The 16,497-nt window shown below is 66.9% G+C and overlaps 2 protein-coding genes across 2 annotated transcripts in view; both read right to left on the bottom strand.

Annotated features, from left to right (window-relative positions):
* Positions 1-9,828, bottom strand: part of CHLRE_04g214650v5 (uncharacterized protein) — a 28,014-nt gene extending 18,186 nt beyond the window's left edge. Inside the window, exons 1-19 of the mRNA XM_043061667.1 lie at positions 9,346-9,828; positions 9,222-9,275; positions 8,955-9,078; positions 8,222-8,586; positions 7,857-7,967; positions 6,207-7,622; positions 5,914-5,949; positions 5,678-5,764; positions 5,181-5,472; positions 4,525-4,838; positions 4,311-4,361; positions 3,953-4,036; positions 3,586-3,672; positions 3,049-3,135; positions 2,297-2,697; positions 1,643-1,896; positions 1,301-1,395; positions 704-796; positions 269-354 (exon numbers count right to left, since the gene is read on the bottom strand). Of these exons, the coding sequence (XP_042925117.1) occupies positions 269-354; positions 704-796; positions 1,301-1,395; positions 1,643-1,896; positions 2,297-2,697; positions 3,049-3,135; positions 3,586-3,672; positions 3,953-4,036; positions 4,311-4,361; positions 4,525-4,838; positions 5,181-5,472; positions 5,678-5,764; positions 5,914-5,949; positions 6,207-7,622; positions 7,857-7,967; positions 8,222-8,586; positions 8,955-9,078; positions 9,222-9,275; positions 9,346-9,453 (4,145 nt within the window). The 5' untranslated portion in view covers positions 9,454-9,828. The remainder of the gene's footprint in view (positions 1-268; positions 355-703; positions 797-1,300; positions 1,396-1,642; positions 1,897-2,296; positions 2,698-3,048; positions 3,136-3,585; positions 3,673-3,952; positions 4,037-4,310; positions 4,362-4,524; positions 4,839-5,180; positions 5,473-5,677; positions 5,765-5,913; positions 5,950-6,206; positions 7,623-7,856; positions 7,968-8,221; positions 8,587-8,954; positions 9,079-9,221; positions 9,276-9,345) is intronic.
* A 228-nt stretch (positions 9,829-10,056) lies between these two features.
* On the bottom strand, positions 10,057-16,468 carry CHLRE_04g214690v5 (uncharacterized protein). The gene is made up of 7 exons (XM_043061669.1): positions 16,277-16,468; positions 16,063-16,145; positions 14,985-15,325; positions 14,610-14,793; positions 14,192-14,428; positions 12,256-13,862; positions 10,057-12,029 (listed from the first exon to the last, which is right to left on the bottom strand). Exons 1-7 carry the CDS (start codon positions 16,337-16,339, stop codon positions 10,387-10,389), a joined length of 4,158 nt encoding a protein of 1,385 aa, XP_042925116.1. The 5' UTR covers positions 16,340-16,468; the 3' UTR covers positions 10,057-10,386.
* Between the last annotated feature and the right edge of the window lie 29 nt (positions 16,469-16,497).

Below are 16,497 nucleotides of genomic sequence, written 5' to 3'. Positions count from 1 at the left end.
ATGAACACTACGGTACTAGCCGCAGGTGTGTGACCCTGACGCCGCCCCTTGCCTCACGACCCCAGCCACCACATGCATGCGTCCCGGCGCCGCCGTCACCCGCGTCACTGTCGCCACCACTCACGGCCTCCAAAGGCAGCGGGTCCGGCCCGGACACACCCACGGCCCCAGAAACACCCACGGCCCCACAGGCAGCGGCCCCGCCACACCCCCGCCACACCACACCACACCACGCACACCCCCGCCCCACCCCTCACGGGCCACTCACGGTGTGAGCAGCTTGCCCTGCAGCTCGGACTGGATGCGGTGGAAGCCGGCACGGACGTGGCTCCAGTTGCGGATGGATCCCACGCCCTGACACGCAAAACACCACAAAATGACATGACACCAGCGTAATGGTATTTGCATTTGCATTTGCATTGCGCATTGAACGCAAGTGCGCGCAGTCGTTTTTAGGCATGAGTACAGGCTGATGTGGGCTGCTGTCCAGATTGGGAATGATTGGCCCACGAGCACGCGTTGCTCACGCCACCGCGGCCGCCCTGGGGAGATTGCGAACCTCCCCCAGCCCCCCTCCTCCCTCCTCCCTCCTCCCTCCTCCTCCTCCTCCGGCCCCCCCCTGTGCCCCGCTAGTTTAGCTTGGTTTGGTTAAGCTTGGGCTGGTATTTACAGCCCCCTTCCAAAATAATAACTGCCACCTCACCTGCTTGATGCCCTGCACGGCGCCCCACACCGCTGCCGACAACGAGTAGGCTACCCCCGTGGACACCAGGCTCAGTAGGAACAGCAGGATGGCCTGAAGGGGGGTTAGCGGGGCAATGAGGTTACATTCATTCATGATTAGTTAAGAAGTGAAGGCGTAGCCAGGAAGGGGTGGGGCGGAGGAGAACGAAGGAGGAGGGGAAGGAGCGGGTTGAGGCGGGAAGCAAGAGCGCACAGGTCAGCAGGCTGCGCAAGAACGGCCATAACGGCAGCGTGACAACTGCCAATGCAAACCGTCTTTCATAGTGACGGCAGACCATGTATCCCTCCGTTTCCACGGGTATCGGCATGAACTGCCACTCCCGCACACACGCCGCCCCCCCCTCCCCACCCAACCCCCCGCGCGACTGCTTCCATACTGGATTGGTTCAGAGCTAACCCCCAACCCCACAATCGGTACGCACAACACCACGCCGGCTGTCTACTTCGCTACACTTCTCTGCACCAATCCTTGCAATCCCCCACCCCCATCCACACACACGCCCTTCCACCCCCCCCCCACACACACACACACCACACACACACCGCCCCCTCCCACCTGCATTGCCGCCATGAGCGGGTCCAGGTCCACGGCAATGCGGGTGGCGCCGGCAGGCGGCGCGTCCGACACCTTGATGGCCAGCGCGTTCGTGCCTGTTATGCCCGGGAGCGGCGCGGCGTGTGTATGTGTGGCACGTGTGTGCGTTTGGCGTCAGTGTCGTGCGTGAGGCATGCGCGAGGCATGACAAGAGCAGTCGCGCAAAGTTTGCGCAGAGCCCAGCTTTTTCTACCCGGCTGGCCTCCCTCCCTCTCGCTATTCATCCCCGTAATCCTCTGTACCAATCCTTGCAACCGCCCGTTATTGATAACCGCCAACCGCCAACCGCCAACCGCCACTCACCCCAGATGGCTACCATGCGCGACTGCGCCGGCCGCACGAGCACAAAGTAGTCGAACACGAACTTGAGCCCCAGCGCCGCCGTCCACAACAGTCCGTTGCCGAGCAGGTAGAGCAGGCCGGTGCGCAGGTGGGCGGCGGGGCTGTAGATGGGGTTGGAGGCGGAGGCGGCCCAAGCGGCGCCGGGACGGCCGGGCAGCAGGCCCTGCAGCCGCTCGAAGAAGTGGCCACGAGCCCAACCGCCCGTGTTGCCCTGCCTGTGAGGTGTGAGGTGTGAGGTGTGTGTGTGTGGATGTGTGCGTGGGGAGGGTTACATTCATGATTAGTTAAGGAAGTGGTAGACGGGGATGGGGGATGGGTTCGGGGGCTAGGGGAGTTGAGCGTGGGTTTGGGGATTGAAGTGTGAGGCACGTGTGCTCCGTGGGCCCGAGGATGTCGCAGTGGCCCCACGCCTCCAACCCCGCCCCGACACGGTTTCCCGACACGGTTTCTATCGGGTTGTAACGGTTTTAAACGCTGCCGTGGGTAGGATTCAAGAGGTGACCGATCCGGCATTGCTGCGTGGTTCGCTGAACGAGTGCTGCTTCCCTCGAACCATCCCCTCATTCCCGTCATCCCCCCACGCCCCAGCCCACCCACGGCCCGCCTCCGCCTCACCTCCAGACCACCTCGTAGATCACCACCAGACCAGCATACGCCGCCGCCGTGCCCTGGTACACCGCGTTGTTGTTCCGTGTGAACACCACCGCCGTCACCACCGCGCCCGCCACCCACGCCGCCGCCAGCACCGCGCCCTGCTCCGCCCACCAAAACCAGGCCCCCTCAAAGCTGGGGCCGCGACGCGGGAAGCTGCGCTCCGCATTGCGGTACGGCAGGGAGTGGAAGTACGGCATGGTGATGAGCGGTCCGGAGGAGCCGGCGGCGGCGGCCGCCGCCAGGGCGGCGGCGGAGGCGGCCTCGACGTCAGCGGCGGCGGCGGCGGCGCGGGCGGCGGCGCGGTCCTGGCGAGACAGGCCGCCCTCGCGCTTGCGTACGGCCACACTCACTGACATGAGGGACTGTAAGGGGGCGGGGGTGGGGCTAGTTTGGGGGGAGGTTGGGGTGGTTGGGGTGGTTGGGGGTCGTGAGAGGAGCGCGCGGGGAGGTGGGCGGCAGGAGTCCACGCACAAGGATCCGTGTGGCTGCAGTCATGATGACCACTCCACACCCCCACGCCCCCCCCCCCACGCACACACACACACACACACACACACACACACACACACACACACACACACACACACACACACACACACACACACACACACACACACACACACACACACACACACACACACACACACACACACACACACACACACACACACACACACACATACACACACACACACACACGCAGACCCACCCACCTGCAGGCTCCACAGGGTGCAGGTGCCGAACCAGTGCAGGGCGGAGGTGGAGGCGGCCCAGCGACCCGCGCGGCCGCCACCCCAGGACTGACGGGATTGATGGAGGGGGGGGGGGAGCGGCAGGCGGGGGCGCGGCACACACAGGCAGCGGAACAGAACAGCACAGCAGGTCGTGAGCGCGAGCAGGACGGTAGCAATTCAGGTGGCTAGTGGGGGCGAGCATGTCGGTAGGAAGTGTTCCTAACACGTGCAATTATCAATATTGCGGACGCGGCCGCTCGCGCTCACACCTGCCGCTCCAGCACACAGCGCTGCCGGCCCCCCTCCCCATGCTCCCCTCCCCTGCCCTGCCCTCTCCACCCTCCCCTCCCCTGCCCCACCCCTCCCCCCTGCCCCCCTCCCCTCCCCCCTCCCCCTGCCCTCCCCCCCTGCCCCTCCCCCCCTCCTCACCCCTCCCCCCTCCCCCCTCCTCCCTCCCCCCTCCCCCCTCCCCTCTCACCCTCTCCGCCTCTCCCCCCTGCCCTCCCCCCTCCTCACCCAGGCCGCCAGTGCGTAGAACCAGGCCAGCTGGGCCAGGTACACACGACCAAAGGCGATGAGGGGCATGGCCACACTGCGATGCTCCTGCGCGGGGTGGAGGGGGCGAGGGAGGCAAGGGAGCGAGAGGGGGCGGTTTGAGAGAGGGAGGGGGGATGAGAGCAGGAATGGTCGGTGAGAGAGGAGGGGAGGCGGTGAGGGAGGAGGTGACGGCGCGGAAATTATGCAGGCTCCTCGCCTCGTCTGTCTGTACCTCCTTCCTAGGCGTCCTCGCTCACTCGCGGTCTCCCCACATGCGGCCTTCCTACCCCACCCCTCCCCCTCCCCCACCAAACCCTCCCCCTCCCCCTTCCCCCCTCCTCCTCACCTGGAAGGTCTTGCGCATGGCCACTGCCGCCCACCACCCCGCGCCGCGGTCCGACTCACGCAGCAGCGCCTTGAGCGAGTCCAGCTGCGGGGGGAGGAGTGTGTGGATGGGGAGGGGGTTACAATGAGTGAAGGAGTAGCCAGGAACAGTAGCATAGAAGACGGGGCGGGTACATTCATGATTAGTTAAGTGGGGGGGGGGGGGTTACACTCATCGGGGTGGGGTTGTGTGCCCAAGCCCAACCAAACGGTTGTTTGTGTGGGGCTAGTGGGTCAGACACGCACTCACGCTACAGCAAGGTTTGCCACCCCCACCACCCACCCACACGAGCACACCACACACCACCCACACCACCCACCCGCTCAGAGGTGCTGCTCGCCTCGCGCCGGCGCCGCATGTCCTTCAGCACCTGCCGCAGCATAATCATAACAGCAGCAGCCGACAAATCAATGGGCCAGGTCGGAGTTCAGATAGTCCGAAATTTCCTTGGACTTGCATAAAACGGCACTCAGCTAAGCAACGCCACGCCCCAATCCCAACAAATCCCACATTCCCAACAAGCCCAATCTCACCTTGTCACGTGCCTTGGCCGCAGCCTCCTTCGCCCGCGCCGCTGCGTCGTCTCCGCCCGCGCCCGCCACCATCGCCACCGCGCCCGCTCGCGCCGGACTGCCGCCAACGCCCACGCCCACCGGCTTGGCCGTCACCACCGGCGCCGCCTGCCAGCCCTTCCCGCCGTAGCCCGCCCCCTCCTGCTCATCGTCTTCGTCGTCGCCTGCACCACGCGCCTGCTCCTCCAGGGGACGCGTGAGGTTGCGGACGTCATCGCGGTAGTTTAAGGCGGCGCCGATGAGCGGCACACGCGGGCCGGGGGAGTCCGTCAGGCCTGTGTTTTGCGGGGCGGGGCGGGTGCGGACGCGTAAGTAATGTGGCGCGGGCATATGCGAAGCGTGCGTGCGTGCGTGGGAGGAGTCCTGCGAAGCCGGTCGGCATGTGTTTTGCTTGCGGCCGCGAAGCCACATCTGCTGCCTCCGCGCACCCACTTCTCCCAACCCCGCCAGCGCCCTCCACGGAACCCCCCCCCCCACCCCCCCACCCACCCACCCACACACACATACCCTGCTCTCCTCTACGCCCACACACGCATGCACGCACTCCCCAAACACACACACACACACAAACACACTTCCCCTTCCCCACACAAACACACGGAATCCAAGCGCCCCACCTGACGTGGCCAGGTACTGCAGCTGCAGCCAAAGGTCCGCCTCCGTGGCAACCCCCTTGCGCGCCGCGTCCCCCAACTCCACATCCAGCATGTCAAACCCGCCGCCGGCAGCAGCAACAGCGCCGCCGCCAGCACCACCGGCAGTAGCACCGCCGCCAGCACCGGCAGTAGCGCCGCCGCCGCTGAGGCCGCCGGCGCCCGCTGCGGCGCGCGCTCCGTCCTTGAGCTGTTTGATTGCGGCCACACGCGCGCCCGCGCCGCGGTGCAGCAGGGCCAGCACCGACGCCACCACCTGATGTTTTTGATTTGTGATTCGGGGGATGTTTTGTTGCGTTACTACGATCGCACTCCTGAAGGAGATGACTCAATGGATCATCATGAGGATTGCTTTCGCCGTAGAAACGGCTCCTCTCTCCCCATCACCCCCTCCCCTTTACCGGTACCCCCTCACGCCCACCTTAAAAGTAATACACACACACACTCTTTGCCGTACCCACCTCCGGGTGCGCCATGCTCTCTGTGACGTCGTCGTAGGCAACACGCACCGCCGCCTCCGCGCCCTCCTTCTTTCCGAGCACGTACACCTGGGGGTAGGCAGGGCGGAGGGCGGGATGTGCAGGAGGTGGGAGGTGTAGGAGGTGGGCGAGCAAGCCGAGGCCGCTCATGCCCGCCAAACAAACAGCAGTCGCAAGACAGCCACCGCCCAGCCCAGCCCGGCCCGGCGCGTACACACCTGCTCCACCAGAAACACAAAGAGCGGCTGCACGGTCTGCGAGTGTGAAACGGCGGGGTTATTGCGGGAGGGGTTGTTATAGCGCTCTAACTTACAAACTCAAACTGCTGCCATTGAAAACGCGACACGCACGCTTCAATGCCTGCACTACCTGGGAACTACGTGGAAACACCTCAAACCCCAAAGCTGCCATTGAAAACGCGACACGCACGCTTCAATGCCTGCACTACCTGGGAACTACGTGGAAACACCTCAAACTCAAATTCAGCAATTTAAGAAACGTTGAAACTCACCTTGGACACGAAGGCACAACCGTAGCCCTTGCCATCCGGGCCGTAGTCACCCAGCGATTTGCGCACACTGCTGCGGAACGCCGCCACAGCCCGCTGCCTGGCGGCACCGGCGCCGCCGCCAATGCCGCCGCCGCCGCCACCGCCGGCAGCCGCCGCCACGGCCGGCAGAAGCGACACGAGGAAACCCTCAAAGGCGGCGAAGGCGTCGCCGAGGGCGCGCATCAGAGCCACTGGCACGCCGCCGCCGCCGCCGCCGCCGCCAGGGTCGCCGCCATCGCCGCCGTTCCAACTGCCGCGGTTACTCTCGCCGCCGCCGCCGCCGGGAGCGTACGACGATCCTGCGCCGCTGACACGCATGGTCAGAGCCGTACCGGCACTGCTCCTCTCAGCATTCAGGCCGCCGCCGATGCCGCCACTGACGCCGCCACTGATGCCGCCGATGCCACCCACGTCTACATCGGAATCCGAGATCTCGCTCGAGCTAGGCTGGCCGCTGACAGCCGGCGGCTGCAGCGCAGTCTGCGCGGCGGCGTCGCCGCCGCCAGCTTTTGCGGCGGCGGAGGCAGCCTGGATGACGGAATGAAGGCCGACACGGCCCCTGGCGGCGCCGCCGGTGCTGGTGGCGGGGATGCGAACGGTGCTACCACCCCCAGCACCAGCACCGGCGGCAGCCGCACCTGCGGCCGACGCAGCCGTGTCAGTCGTGTCAGTCGGGTACTGCACCGTCGCGGCACTGGCGGACTCGTCCTCGCCGCCGCCGCCACCGCCGCCGCCGCCGCCGCCGCCGCCGCCGTCATCGTGGGCGTCCTCATACACATCCTCGCCGCCGCCGCCGACCTGCGCGCCACTCCCCAGCACGCCGTGTCCACGAGCTGCTGCTCCCTGCTGCTGCTGCATCTCCACAGCGCCGGCAGCGGCAGCAGCGGCAGCAGTAGCAGCAGTAGCGGTGTTGCTGCTGCTTGTGGTGTTGCCGCCGGGCGCCGCGGCGGGTTGGTACTCCGGCAACGGCAGCGGCGCGGGCGGCAGCGGCGCGGGCGCCGGCGGCAGCGGCGGCCGCGGCGGCGCCGGCATCCGGTTCCGAGGCATGTTCGTCACGGCCGCGACGGCCGCCGCCGCGGCCTCCGCCGCCTCCGCCGCCGCGCGCTCCGCCGCCGCCGCGGCGTCGCGCTCTTGCTCGGCGGCAAAGGCGGCTGCCACGTCCCACTCCTTGGCGCGGTAGTCCGCGTGGAGCCGCACCGCCTCACGCAGGAGGGGGCCGCCGTGGGTGGGGGCCGGCGAGGAGGCGGAGGTGGAGGAGGTGGAGGAGGAGGTGGTGTTCTTGCCCTTGCCTGACGGCAGTAGCTGCTGCAGCTGCAGCTCTGTGGCCCGGCGGGCGATGGCAGCTTGGTAGGCGGCGGGGTCGGGGCAGGCCAGAACCTGCGAGGCGGGGTTTGTGGGTACGTGGCGTGGCGTGTGTGTTTTGGGTGCCACGGAAGCACAAGTGGAAGGGATCGGCACTGTGCATGCGCTGCATCGAAGCACGCGTGGACAAAGGTCGTTTCAACGTTTCCTAATAGGGGGCGTCCGGGCAGTTGGTGTGCTTGCCTCCGCTTCCTCATTCCCTCCTGTCCCCACACCCATCCACACCCACCCACACCCACCCACACCCACCTGCGCCGCCTCGACGCTCATCTGTGCGGTGTGGAACAGGAACCACAGCACCTCGGGCGTGTGCCGCAGGTTGGCGCCGTCACAGTTGATCATCCAGTACATTGCCAGGTCCTGCGTGCGTGTGTGTGTGTGTGTGTGTGTGTGTGTGTGCGTGTGTGTGTGTGTGTGTGTGTGTGTGTGTGTGTGGTAGGGGGGGTAGCCGTCCATGTGGAGGAGGGGGTGCGGTCAGGGGGGCTGTATTACGGTTGCGTGTTCGCAATACGAGCTGTGAAGAAGCAAGGGCCCGGCGGGGGTTGTCTTGGCATTGCGGTTGAGGTCAACAACCGATGACAAAGAACAAAAAGACGCTCACTGCAGCCACTCACGCCGAGGTCACGGTGGAGTGTCTCAGCGCTCAGAGGCAGCCGTGCCTCTCCGCCGCCGCCGCCGCCACCTCCGCCCGCCAGCGTAACCCATCCGGGCACCTCGCCGCCGCCGCCACCGCTGGGCGCGCTCGCGGCGTCAGCGTCAGCAGCAGCCGCCCTGGCGCCGGCATCTTGTGGGCTGGGTGGCTGCTGCTGGTGTTGCTGGTGGTGGTTGGGGCTGCCAGCGGGTCCGGTGACGGTGCAGGCTGGTCCGGAGCGTGTCAGTTGTACGGCCTTGAGCCAGGTGTGGTAGGGCTGGAAGACCAGACCATGCAGCTGCCGGGCGGCGGCGGCCAGGCGCAGCTGCTCGCTGAGGGACTCGCCGCCTGGGTGGTTGGTAAGAGTTTGCGGGGTGGGTTGGGAGCGTTGGGAAGAGGTTGCGGGGGGGGGGCTTGGGGGGGGGGGGGGAGGGATATGGTGGGGGCTTGGGGGGATGGGATGGGACAGGCCGTTGCGGCGGAGGGAAACAGGGAGGGGAAAAGGCGAAGATGTGCGCAAGGTGGCATGGCACGACGTCTGCAGGGTGCTTGGTTTCCGGCCATCCCCCATTCCGTGCCAAGCGGCTTGGTCTCCGGCCAACCCAACCTGTTGATGACACGCGCGCCAAACCACCAGCACGCTTGGCCGTCGGCACCCTGCCCTGAACTCCCAGCCCCACGTACTCCAACCCCCGCCAAGCTTGCGCAGGACTCACCCGGTGAGCGACTGGCCACGTCTAGGAGAGCGGAGGAGAGCGAGGAGGCCGCGACAAAGGCGGTGGATGGGTGCCAGGTCGCAGGGTCAGCGAAATCGCCGACGCCGCCGCTTTTGGACTTGCCCTGAACGTTTGACACGAACAGCATGGACGTAAAACCTGTGCCTCGCGAAGTCCGCAAGCCGGGCAACTAGGGCCACGAACGTCGCCGCCCGGCGGACACGACCCGACGCGAATGAGCAGGCCCCGCCGAGCTCCGGCGCCTACCTTCTGGGGCACGAAGGTACCAAACCCTAAGCGAACGCTGAGCGTCAGGCAGTACTGCGATCGCAGGGCAGACAGCGACGCTTAGCAGTTAGAAAGCAGAGCTTCGCCTTGTCAAGGCGCTCACCGCAGTCACCAGCGCCTCCACGCTTTGATCATCACTAGACGAGATGGGTGGTATATTACGGCTATCACTCGCGGGCACGCCGCGACCGTGCGAAGTTGCTTGCGCCATAGCCACCAGTGCGAAGGACTTATTTGCTCGCTATTTAGTCGCAGGAGGTAGGTAAGGTTGAAGCTATTGTAAAAGTGTTTGCCACAGACATTTTAGTGCGCTGATAGAAGACTTCATGAAAGGACGGTTGATTGGACTGAAGCTGGTCTGGTGATTTGAAGCGTTCCCTTGCGCTCTGGCGCTTATAATGTTATCAGCACAATACAGCACATGCATATGCATTTGCCTAGCTAGTCGCCTCAGGCCCGCGAAGCTCGCGAGCGCTCGTGCAAATTCCCGAAGCTGCGCACTCGCCGCAAGAAGCTCTCAGCTTCCTGTCTGCCGGTCGCGCGCCCGCCATTCCCCCACTACGGTTTCGGGTTGCAAGTTGCTCGCTCTTTTCCCGAGCTACCTGCCTTTATTTGTTAGTTGTCCTCCAGACAGATACGCCTTCCCGGTGCCGACATGCCCTCCCGTGCGACAGTTGGGTACTACTTCACTTGCGCTGTTACTCTGGCCGTGTCTGACATGACGTCTGCCCCGCCCCCTCGCTTCACACTCCTCCCGCCCCTACCCCAAAACTCCCAGCTCCGCAACGCGATGGCTCGCCCTTTGTGGGGCATAGTATAGTCTGGGATTGAAGTATGCGTCTTTACTACAGCGTACAGTGCCCTCCACGGTACTAAGGCCATTCGCGGGACAGCCCCCTCCCCTGGCATCGCGAAAGATGGGATGGCGAAGGTCCGTGTTGGCCCATTCATATTCCACCCGGGTATTTATGGAAACTCTATAGGGTTATCCTGGTACTTTCCGCGAGGCGAGTTTCGGCGACGACCAGACGACGGCCACACGCGGCGTGCATCACCCTATATGGCGCCCTCGCGCCAGCTGCGGTGTGCCAGCGTGTGAGTGTACATCACTAACCTCGGCTACCGGTTGGCAACAACTGGCGACCTAGCAATGGCCAAACGCCACCTGCACAACACAATCGCGTAGCGCCGTCGACGCCGGGTTGCGGAGCCACAGCCGCAACACACCGCCCCCTGCGCCACCACCACCACCTCTTGCCGTCACCACCGCTGTAGCCCTGCTCCCCTCCATGCCTCCACGCAGCCAAGCCTCCACCGCCTGCTCCCGCCCCAGCGGCGGCTGCAACCCCTGCGCCCGCACACGCCCCTCACCGCCACAACCACCACCGCCGCGCCCTGTGCCTCGCGGCGGCGTCAGCAGCAGCAGTTGCGCCGCCCACGCCTGCGCCAGGCAGCCCGCCTCGCACACCGCCACGCCGCCCGGGTAGCTCGGCGAGCCGCGCGGCGCCGCCGACGTCACGTAGCCCACCCGCACCAGCGCCTGCCGCCGCCGCTGCTGCTGCTGCGGTTGCTGATGCTTTATGTGTGCCTGTTGCTGCTGCTGCTCCTGTGTCCGGTCTTGCCCGCGCCCCAGCTCTTGCGCCACTCGTTCCTGGTCCTCCTCGCGCCCGGATGCTGCTGCTCCGCTGCTGCCACCCCCATCCACCTCCATGCCGTCTCCAGACCCACATGCCGGGCCTCCACTCGTGTCGCTTCCGGTGTCAGCCGTGGGAAGCCGGGCCAGCAGCTCAGCCCCGGCCTCGCACACACCACGCCCCACCACCCGCACGCACGCGTGCACAAGGCAGCGCCGAGCAGCGGCCCGCTCCGCCGCCTCCCTCTCCTGCGGCGGGCCTACGGCCGCCCCGGCGGCAGTAGCAGCGGCGGCAGTAGCAGCGGCGGCAGTAGCGGCCACAACAGTTAGCGGCGGCGCCGCCAACGCCGTGGGCGGGATTAGGCCCTGCTGCAGCGCCTTCCTCAGTGTCCACCCGTACAGCCGGTCCTTCTTGATGCTACTGCCGCTGCTATTGCCAACGCTGCGGCCCTTGCTACTGCCGCTGCCCGCCTGTTGTTGCTGCTGCTGCACACCGGCTCGCCGGGTCAGGTGTGGTGCCAGAGCCAGGCGCAGGCTGTGTGGCGAGTGCAGTGACACGGGCAGCGACCCCAGTGCGGCCGCGGCATCGTGCACTGCAGCCGCCGCCGCCGCCGTTGCGGCTGCGGCCGTTGCGACTTCCGCTACGTCCGTTGGCGACGCCGCTGGGGCCGGTGAGGCTGCTGATGTGTGCATGTCAGCTGCAGCTGCAGAGGGCGCCGCGATAGCGGGCTTGTCGCAGGCCGCCGCCGCTGCTCCTGCACCCTGCACCTGCACCGCCGCCGGCTCGCTCTCCCGCCGCCCCCGCCGCGAGGGTCTGTGCCCCCGCACGTCCTCCGGCAGCAGCTGCAGCAACGCCGCCCGCCTGCTGCCACTGCCTTTGCCCATCGCCCCCGCCGCCACCCCCGCCGCCGCCGCCTCCTCCCCTTCCTCCCGCACCGCCTGCCCCAGCCCGCGCCAGTCCGCAAGCGGCGAGCAGTCCTCCGGCCGCCGCGCGCGCCCCAGCGGCCGCGCCGCCGCCACCGCCGCCAGCTCCGCGCGCCGCGCCGCCGCCAGTACGGCGCCGGCGGGTGTGTACGGGTGGTCGTACGGGAAGTACGGCGCCCGCCAGTGGGTGTGTAGCGCCCGCCACTCCTGCTGGCCAACAGCACGGCCGCCTGCGGTGTGCGGTTGGCGTGTGTTTTGCGACCAAGGACCGACGCAACTCTTGGCGATATTCATTGAGCGGCATCAAGTACCGTACGGTTTCCGACTAGCGCTGCTTATCACACGACGCACACGGTCGTTACTGATGCGGCGGCTTGCTCAGGCTCAGTTGTGGGCCCGGCCCCACCAACACTCCTTTGCACCTGCAGCTCTGCGTCTTCCGTTCCCCGGACTCACCTTGATAAACCAGCGCCTGCCAGAAAGGCATCACCCAGCGCGCCGGCAGCACCACCGACCAGCCCGCCTCCGCGTCCGCAGCCGCCGCCGCCGCCGCCGCCGCCGCCCCGCCTGCCACTGCCGCCGCGCCGTACGCGCACCGCTTAATCAGCAGCACCGGGCAGCTCGTGGCGGCGGCGTCAGCCGCAAGGCTGCCGCCACCGCCATTGCCGCCGCCCGCGCCGCCGCCGTGCCCGCAGGCCAATAGCCCCAGCCCGGCGTCGAGCAGCCGCCGTCGCGCGGCGGCGCGGGCCGCGCCCACCTGCGCCTCCGCCAGCGGCGGCGGCAGCCACGACGACACTAACCCCCGGGAGCCGCTTCCGGCCGCATCCACTGCCGCCGCCTCCGCCGCCGCCACGGCCCACAGCCCCGCGGCCCCGGCGGTCCAGTCGCCTGCCTCTGGCCACCCCGCCAGCTGCCGTGCCAGCTCCCTGCCGCCCATGGCTGTAGCAGCAGCAGCGGCTGGGGAGGCTGTAGCAGCAGCAGCAGCAGCTGGGGAGGCTGTAGCAGCAGCGGCAGCGCCGGGCGCCTGCTCCCCCACTTCCATGGCTGCAGGCTCGGCTGCAGCAGCAGTAGCGGCAGTAGCAGCAGCCGCGGCAGTAGCAGCAGCGGCAGTAGCAGCAGCGGCAGTAGCAGCAGCGGCAGTAGCAGCAGCGGCAGTAGCGGTCCACGGAGACGTGGCCAGAACGCCTGCCCGCACCGGCGCCGCCAATCTGGGGTCAGCCGCCTGCAGCCCCACCACAGCCCCAGCCGGCCAGCGCCAACCCGAGCCCGCACCAGTGTTGCTGCTGCTACTGCCATTGTTGCTGCTGCTACAGCCACCACCAGCGGCACTGCTACAGCCACCGCCAGCGCCCCTGCTGCTGCGCCAGACGCCGCTCCAAACCCGCGCCCCCAGGTCGCTGCGGCTGCTGCCGCCGCTGCTGCTGCTGCTGCTGCTGCTATTGCTACTGCCGCGGCCGCACGCGACCGGCTGTAGCACGGCCGCCAGCGCCGCCCCCGCCCTGGCGCCCACTACCTCCAGCCGCCGGAGGTGGGCGCACCGGGACGTGATCACCACACCGCTACTGCCGCCACCCCCCGCGCCGCCGCCTGCTTCTTCGACAGCGCCCGCGGGCAGGGAGGCCGTGACGGCGGCTGCGGCGGTGGCGGCTGCGGCGGCTGCGGCGGCGGCCTGATGCAGCGCCCGCCACACATCCCCGAATGCGGCGGCGTGCACCCACAGCCACAGATGACACGAGGTGGCCCAGCCCTCGTCATCAATGGCGGCGGCGGCGGCTGCCTCGCCTGACACCCCGGCAGCTTGCCCGGCCTCCCCGCTGCCGGCGCCGTTGCCTGCCACCTCCACGCTACTGCCGCCGCCGCCGCTGCTGCTGCCGCTGCTGCCACCGCTGCTGCTGCTACCACTACTGCCGCCGGCGCCGCTGTAGTCTGACAGCCACAGAGCGCGTGCGGGCGCCAGCGCTCCCGCGGGGAAGGCGCCGGGTGTGTGTATGACACAGCCCCACTCGGCGGCCCCGCTGATCACCTCTGCCCGGTTGAGTTGGGAGTCCAGGTGGGTGGGGTCGCTGCGGGTGGGTGAACGATGGGGAGAGGCAGGCGGGGATGGGGCGGGGGGATGGACAGGGGGGTGAACATGGGGGTGTCAGTGGGTTGGGCATGTGTATGTGACTACGTGTAAGTGTTAAAAAACGAAACGAAAGCCCGTGTAAGTGTGTGCGCCCGGCCGCCGTGCACGCATCCCGACGTCCTCGTGGCGTGCCGGACTCTGCCAGCCCCAGGCCCTTCCCTCATCTCGAGCTCCGTGTTGCTAGTTGGTTGTGGGCCTGGTAATGACCACCATCGCCCACCTCCAGCCCCACGTTGCCATGACTCTACCCACCCATCACCCTCTCACCACACCCGCCGCAGCAGCTCTGCCAGCCGCCTCTGGTGCCCACTCAGCTGCACGCAGCCGCAGTAGCTGGCGTCATGCAGCAGCAGCCCGCCGGAGCTGCTGCTGCCGCTACTGGCATTGGGAATGCTACTGCCGCTGGGACCGGGGCTGGGGCTGCTACTGCCACGCAGCTGGGCGAGCAGGGAGCGGCTGCCGCGGCCGCGGCCGACGGCGTGGGAGGCCAACACGTGGTCCCAGCTGGCGTGCGGGAGAGGGGGAGTTACATTAGTTACATTAGGTAAGGAAGTGGTAGACGGTAGAGCGGTGAGGAGGTTAAGCAAGGTCAGAGAGGCCCGGGAGCAGTGGCAGTGGCATCGACCGAGACCTAATCGCCCACCGCACCTCCACCGGCCCCACAGACCCACAACCCCACACGCACCGCGTCTCCATCGCCATGCGCCGCGCATGCCACACATGACTCTCCAGCCGCCGCGGCGGCGGGGTGGCGGCTGTAGCTTCTGCTGCTGCTGCAGCGCAGCCGACACTGCTGCTACTGGTGCAGCCGCCGCCACTGCTGCTGTTGTCGTGTGTCGTGTGTCGAAGCTCTGACGGTGCCAGGTCCACTGTCATGAGAGGCGTGACAGACATTCGGGCTCATCCAGCGAATCCAGTAAGCAAAGGCAGCCTTGCTCAAACGCTGGTGAAGGCACACACACCGCCACCGCCAGCACCTGCTTCACTGCCATCCCTCCCCTGCCGAGCCCAACCACACAACCCACCCCCGCCCACCCCTCACCCCCTCACCACCCCCCACCTGCGCAGCTGGCCTCCACCTGCTGCTGCAGCCGCGCAGGCCGCCGCCGCATCGCCCGGTTGGTGGGCCGACCCGCCTGCGTGCCGCCTGCCGCCGCCGCCGCCACATCGCCACCATTGGTGCGCGCTCGCACTCTCCGTGCCAGCCCGCCGCCGCCCGCGCCGCCCACGCCTGCAGCTGCCGCCGCCGCGGTTGTGGTTTTATTACTGATGGCGCCGCCGCCCCCATGGCCCCCACCGCCGCCGCCGCCGCCGCCGCCACCGGCACCACCGGCAAACAGCGCCGCGAGCCTCAGGTTGGGTCGGCGCCGCACCACGAAGCGCCGGTGGCTGGTGGCCCGCCTGTGGATGTGGCGACAACAGCAGCGGTTGCAGCGGCAGCGGCAGTAGCAGTAGCAGCGGCAACAGCAGAAGTAGCAGTAGCAGCGGCAACACAGCACAGCAGCGGCAGCGGCAGTAGCAGTAGCAGCGACAGCAGCAGAAGTAGCAGTAGCAGCGGCAGCACAGCGCAGCAGGGGCAGCAGGCAACGGTATACCCGTGAAAGTCTATGTCTGATTGTGTATGAAGGTGTGTGTGTGGGTTTGGCTGTTGCGCGGCAACTCAGGGCCGGTCGCTCCGGCCTCCCGCCTTCCCAACCTGATAATTCCTGATCCAGTGAGGCGAGGTGTTGGAGCAGCGAGCCCCTAACCCCTTATAATGAGGTTGATTGATACGCGCATCCAATTGTCGGCTTGCTTCCTTCAAGCCCCAGGTACGAGCCCCCGCTAGTGCGCTATGACGCTGTTGCTACTACTGCTACTGCTGCTACTGCTACGTGACGCACGGAAGTGGGGCCCCTCTATCCACTTTGGCTGGATTGGTTCAGCTTGGCTGATATTGACAACCCCTCCCCCCGTTTTCGTTGGCTTTGGTTTAGTTTGGGCTGGTATTTACACCCCCCCCCCCGGGACGTCGGCACTTCACTTCATATTTGATACACACCATCCCATGGATGGCTACCCCCCCCCCCAGCGGCCCTACCCCCCCCCCCCCAGCGGCCCTACCCTACACACGCACACATGTACGCGCGCACGCATACCTGCGGAGGTGGCGCGGCAGCAGCGCTGCACCGAAACGCGCCTCGCCCACATCGCTCCGCACAGCCTGTAGCAGGTATCGAAGCTGCACACAGCAGGAGGCGAAGGGCGGGGTTGAGTCCGGGAGCGGGGATGAATGCTTGGCCGGGCGTGACAATTGACGTTTTTGAACTAAGAGAAGACAGCATGCTATGTTTGCAGATTGGTTCTGCGTACCTCAGTCTCCCTGGCCTGCGCAAAGTCGCGCACATCCAAAACGCGCGGCGTCTCAGCCGTCATAGTGCGGGTCGCAATATGCTGCGCCTAGCTACGTTGGAATGCTTAATTCATTGCAATTGAGCAGACATGTCGCATGCAATGTATGCGCTTGCGCAAGCATTAATTCGGCTTCACAATCAGTTTCAGAGTTCGTCGGTCAGTTTTGCTATGCAACTTTA

This window comes from Chlamydomonas reinhardtii, chromosome 4 (genome assembly GCF_000002595.2).
Source record: "Chlamydomonas reinhardtii strain CC-503 cw92 mt+ chromosome 4, whole genome shotgun sequence".
In the NCBI taxonomy this organism is placed as follows: domain Eukaryota; kingdom Viridiplantae; phylum Chlorophyta; class Chlorophyceae; order Chlamydomonadales; family Chlamydomonadaceae; genus Chlamydomonas; species Chlamydomonas reinhardtii.
This window is presented reverse-complemented; position numbering and strand designations above follow the sequence as displayed.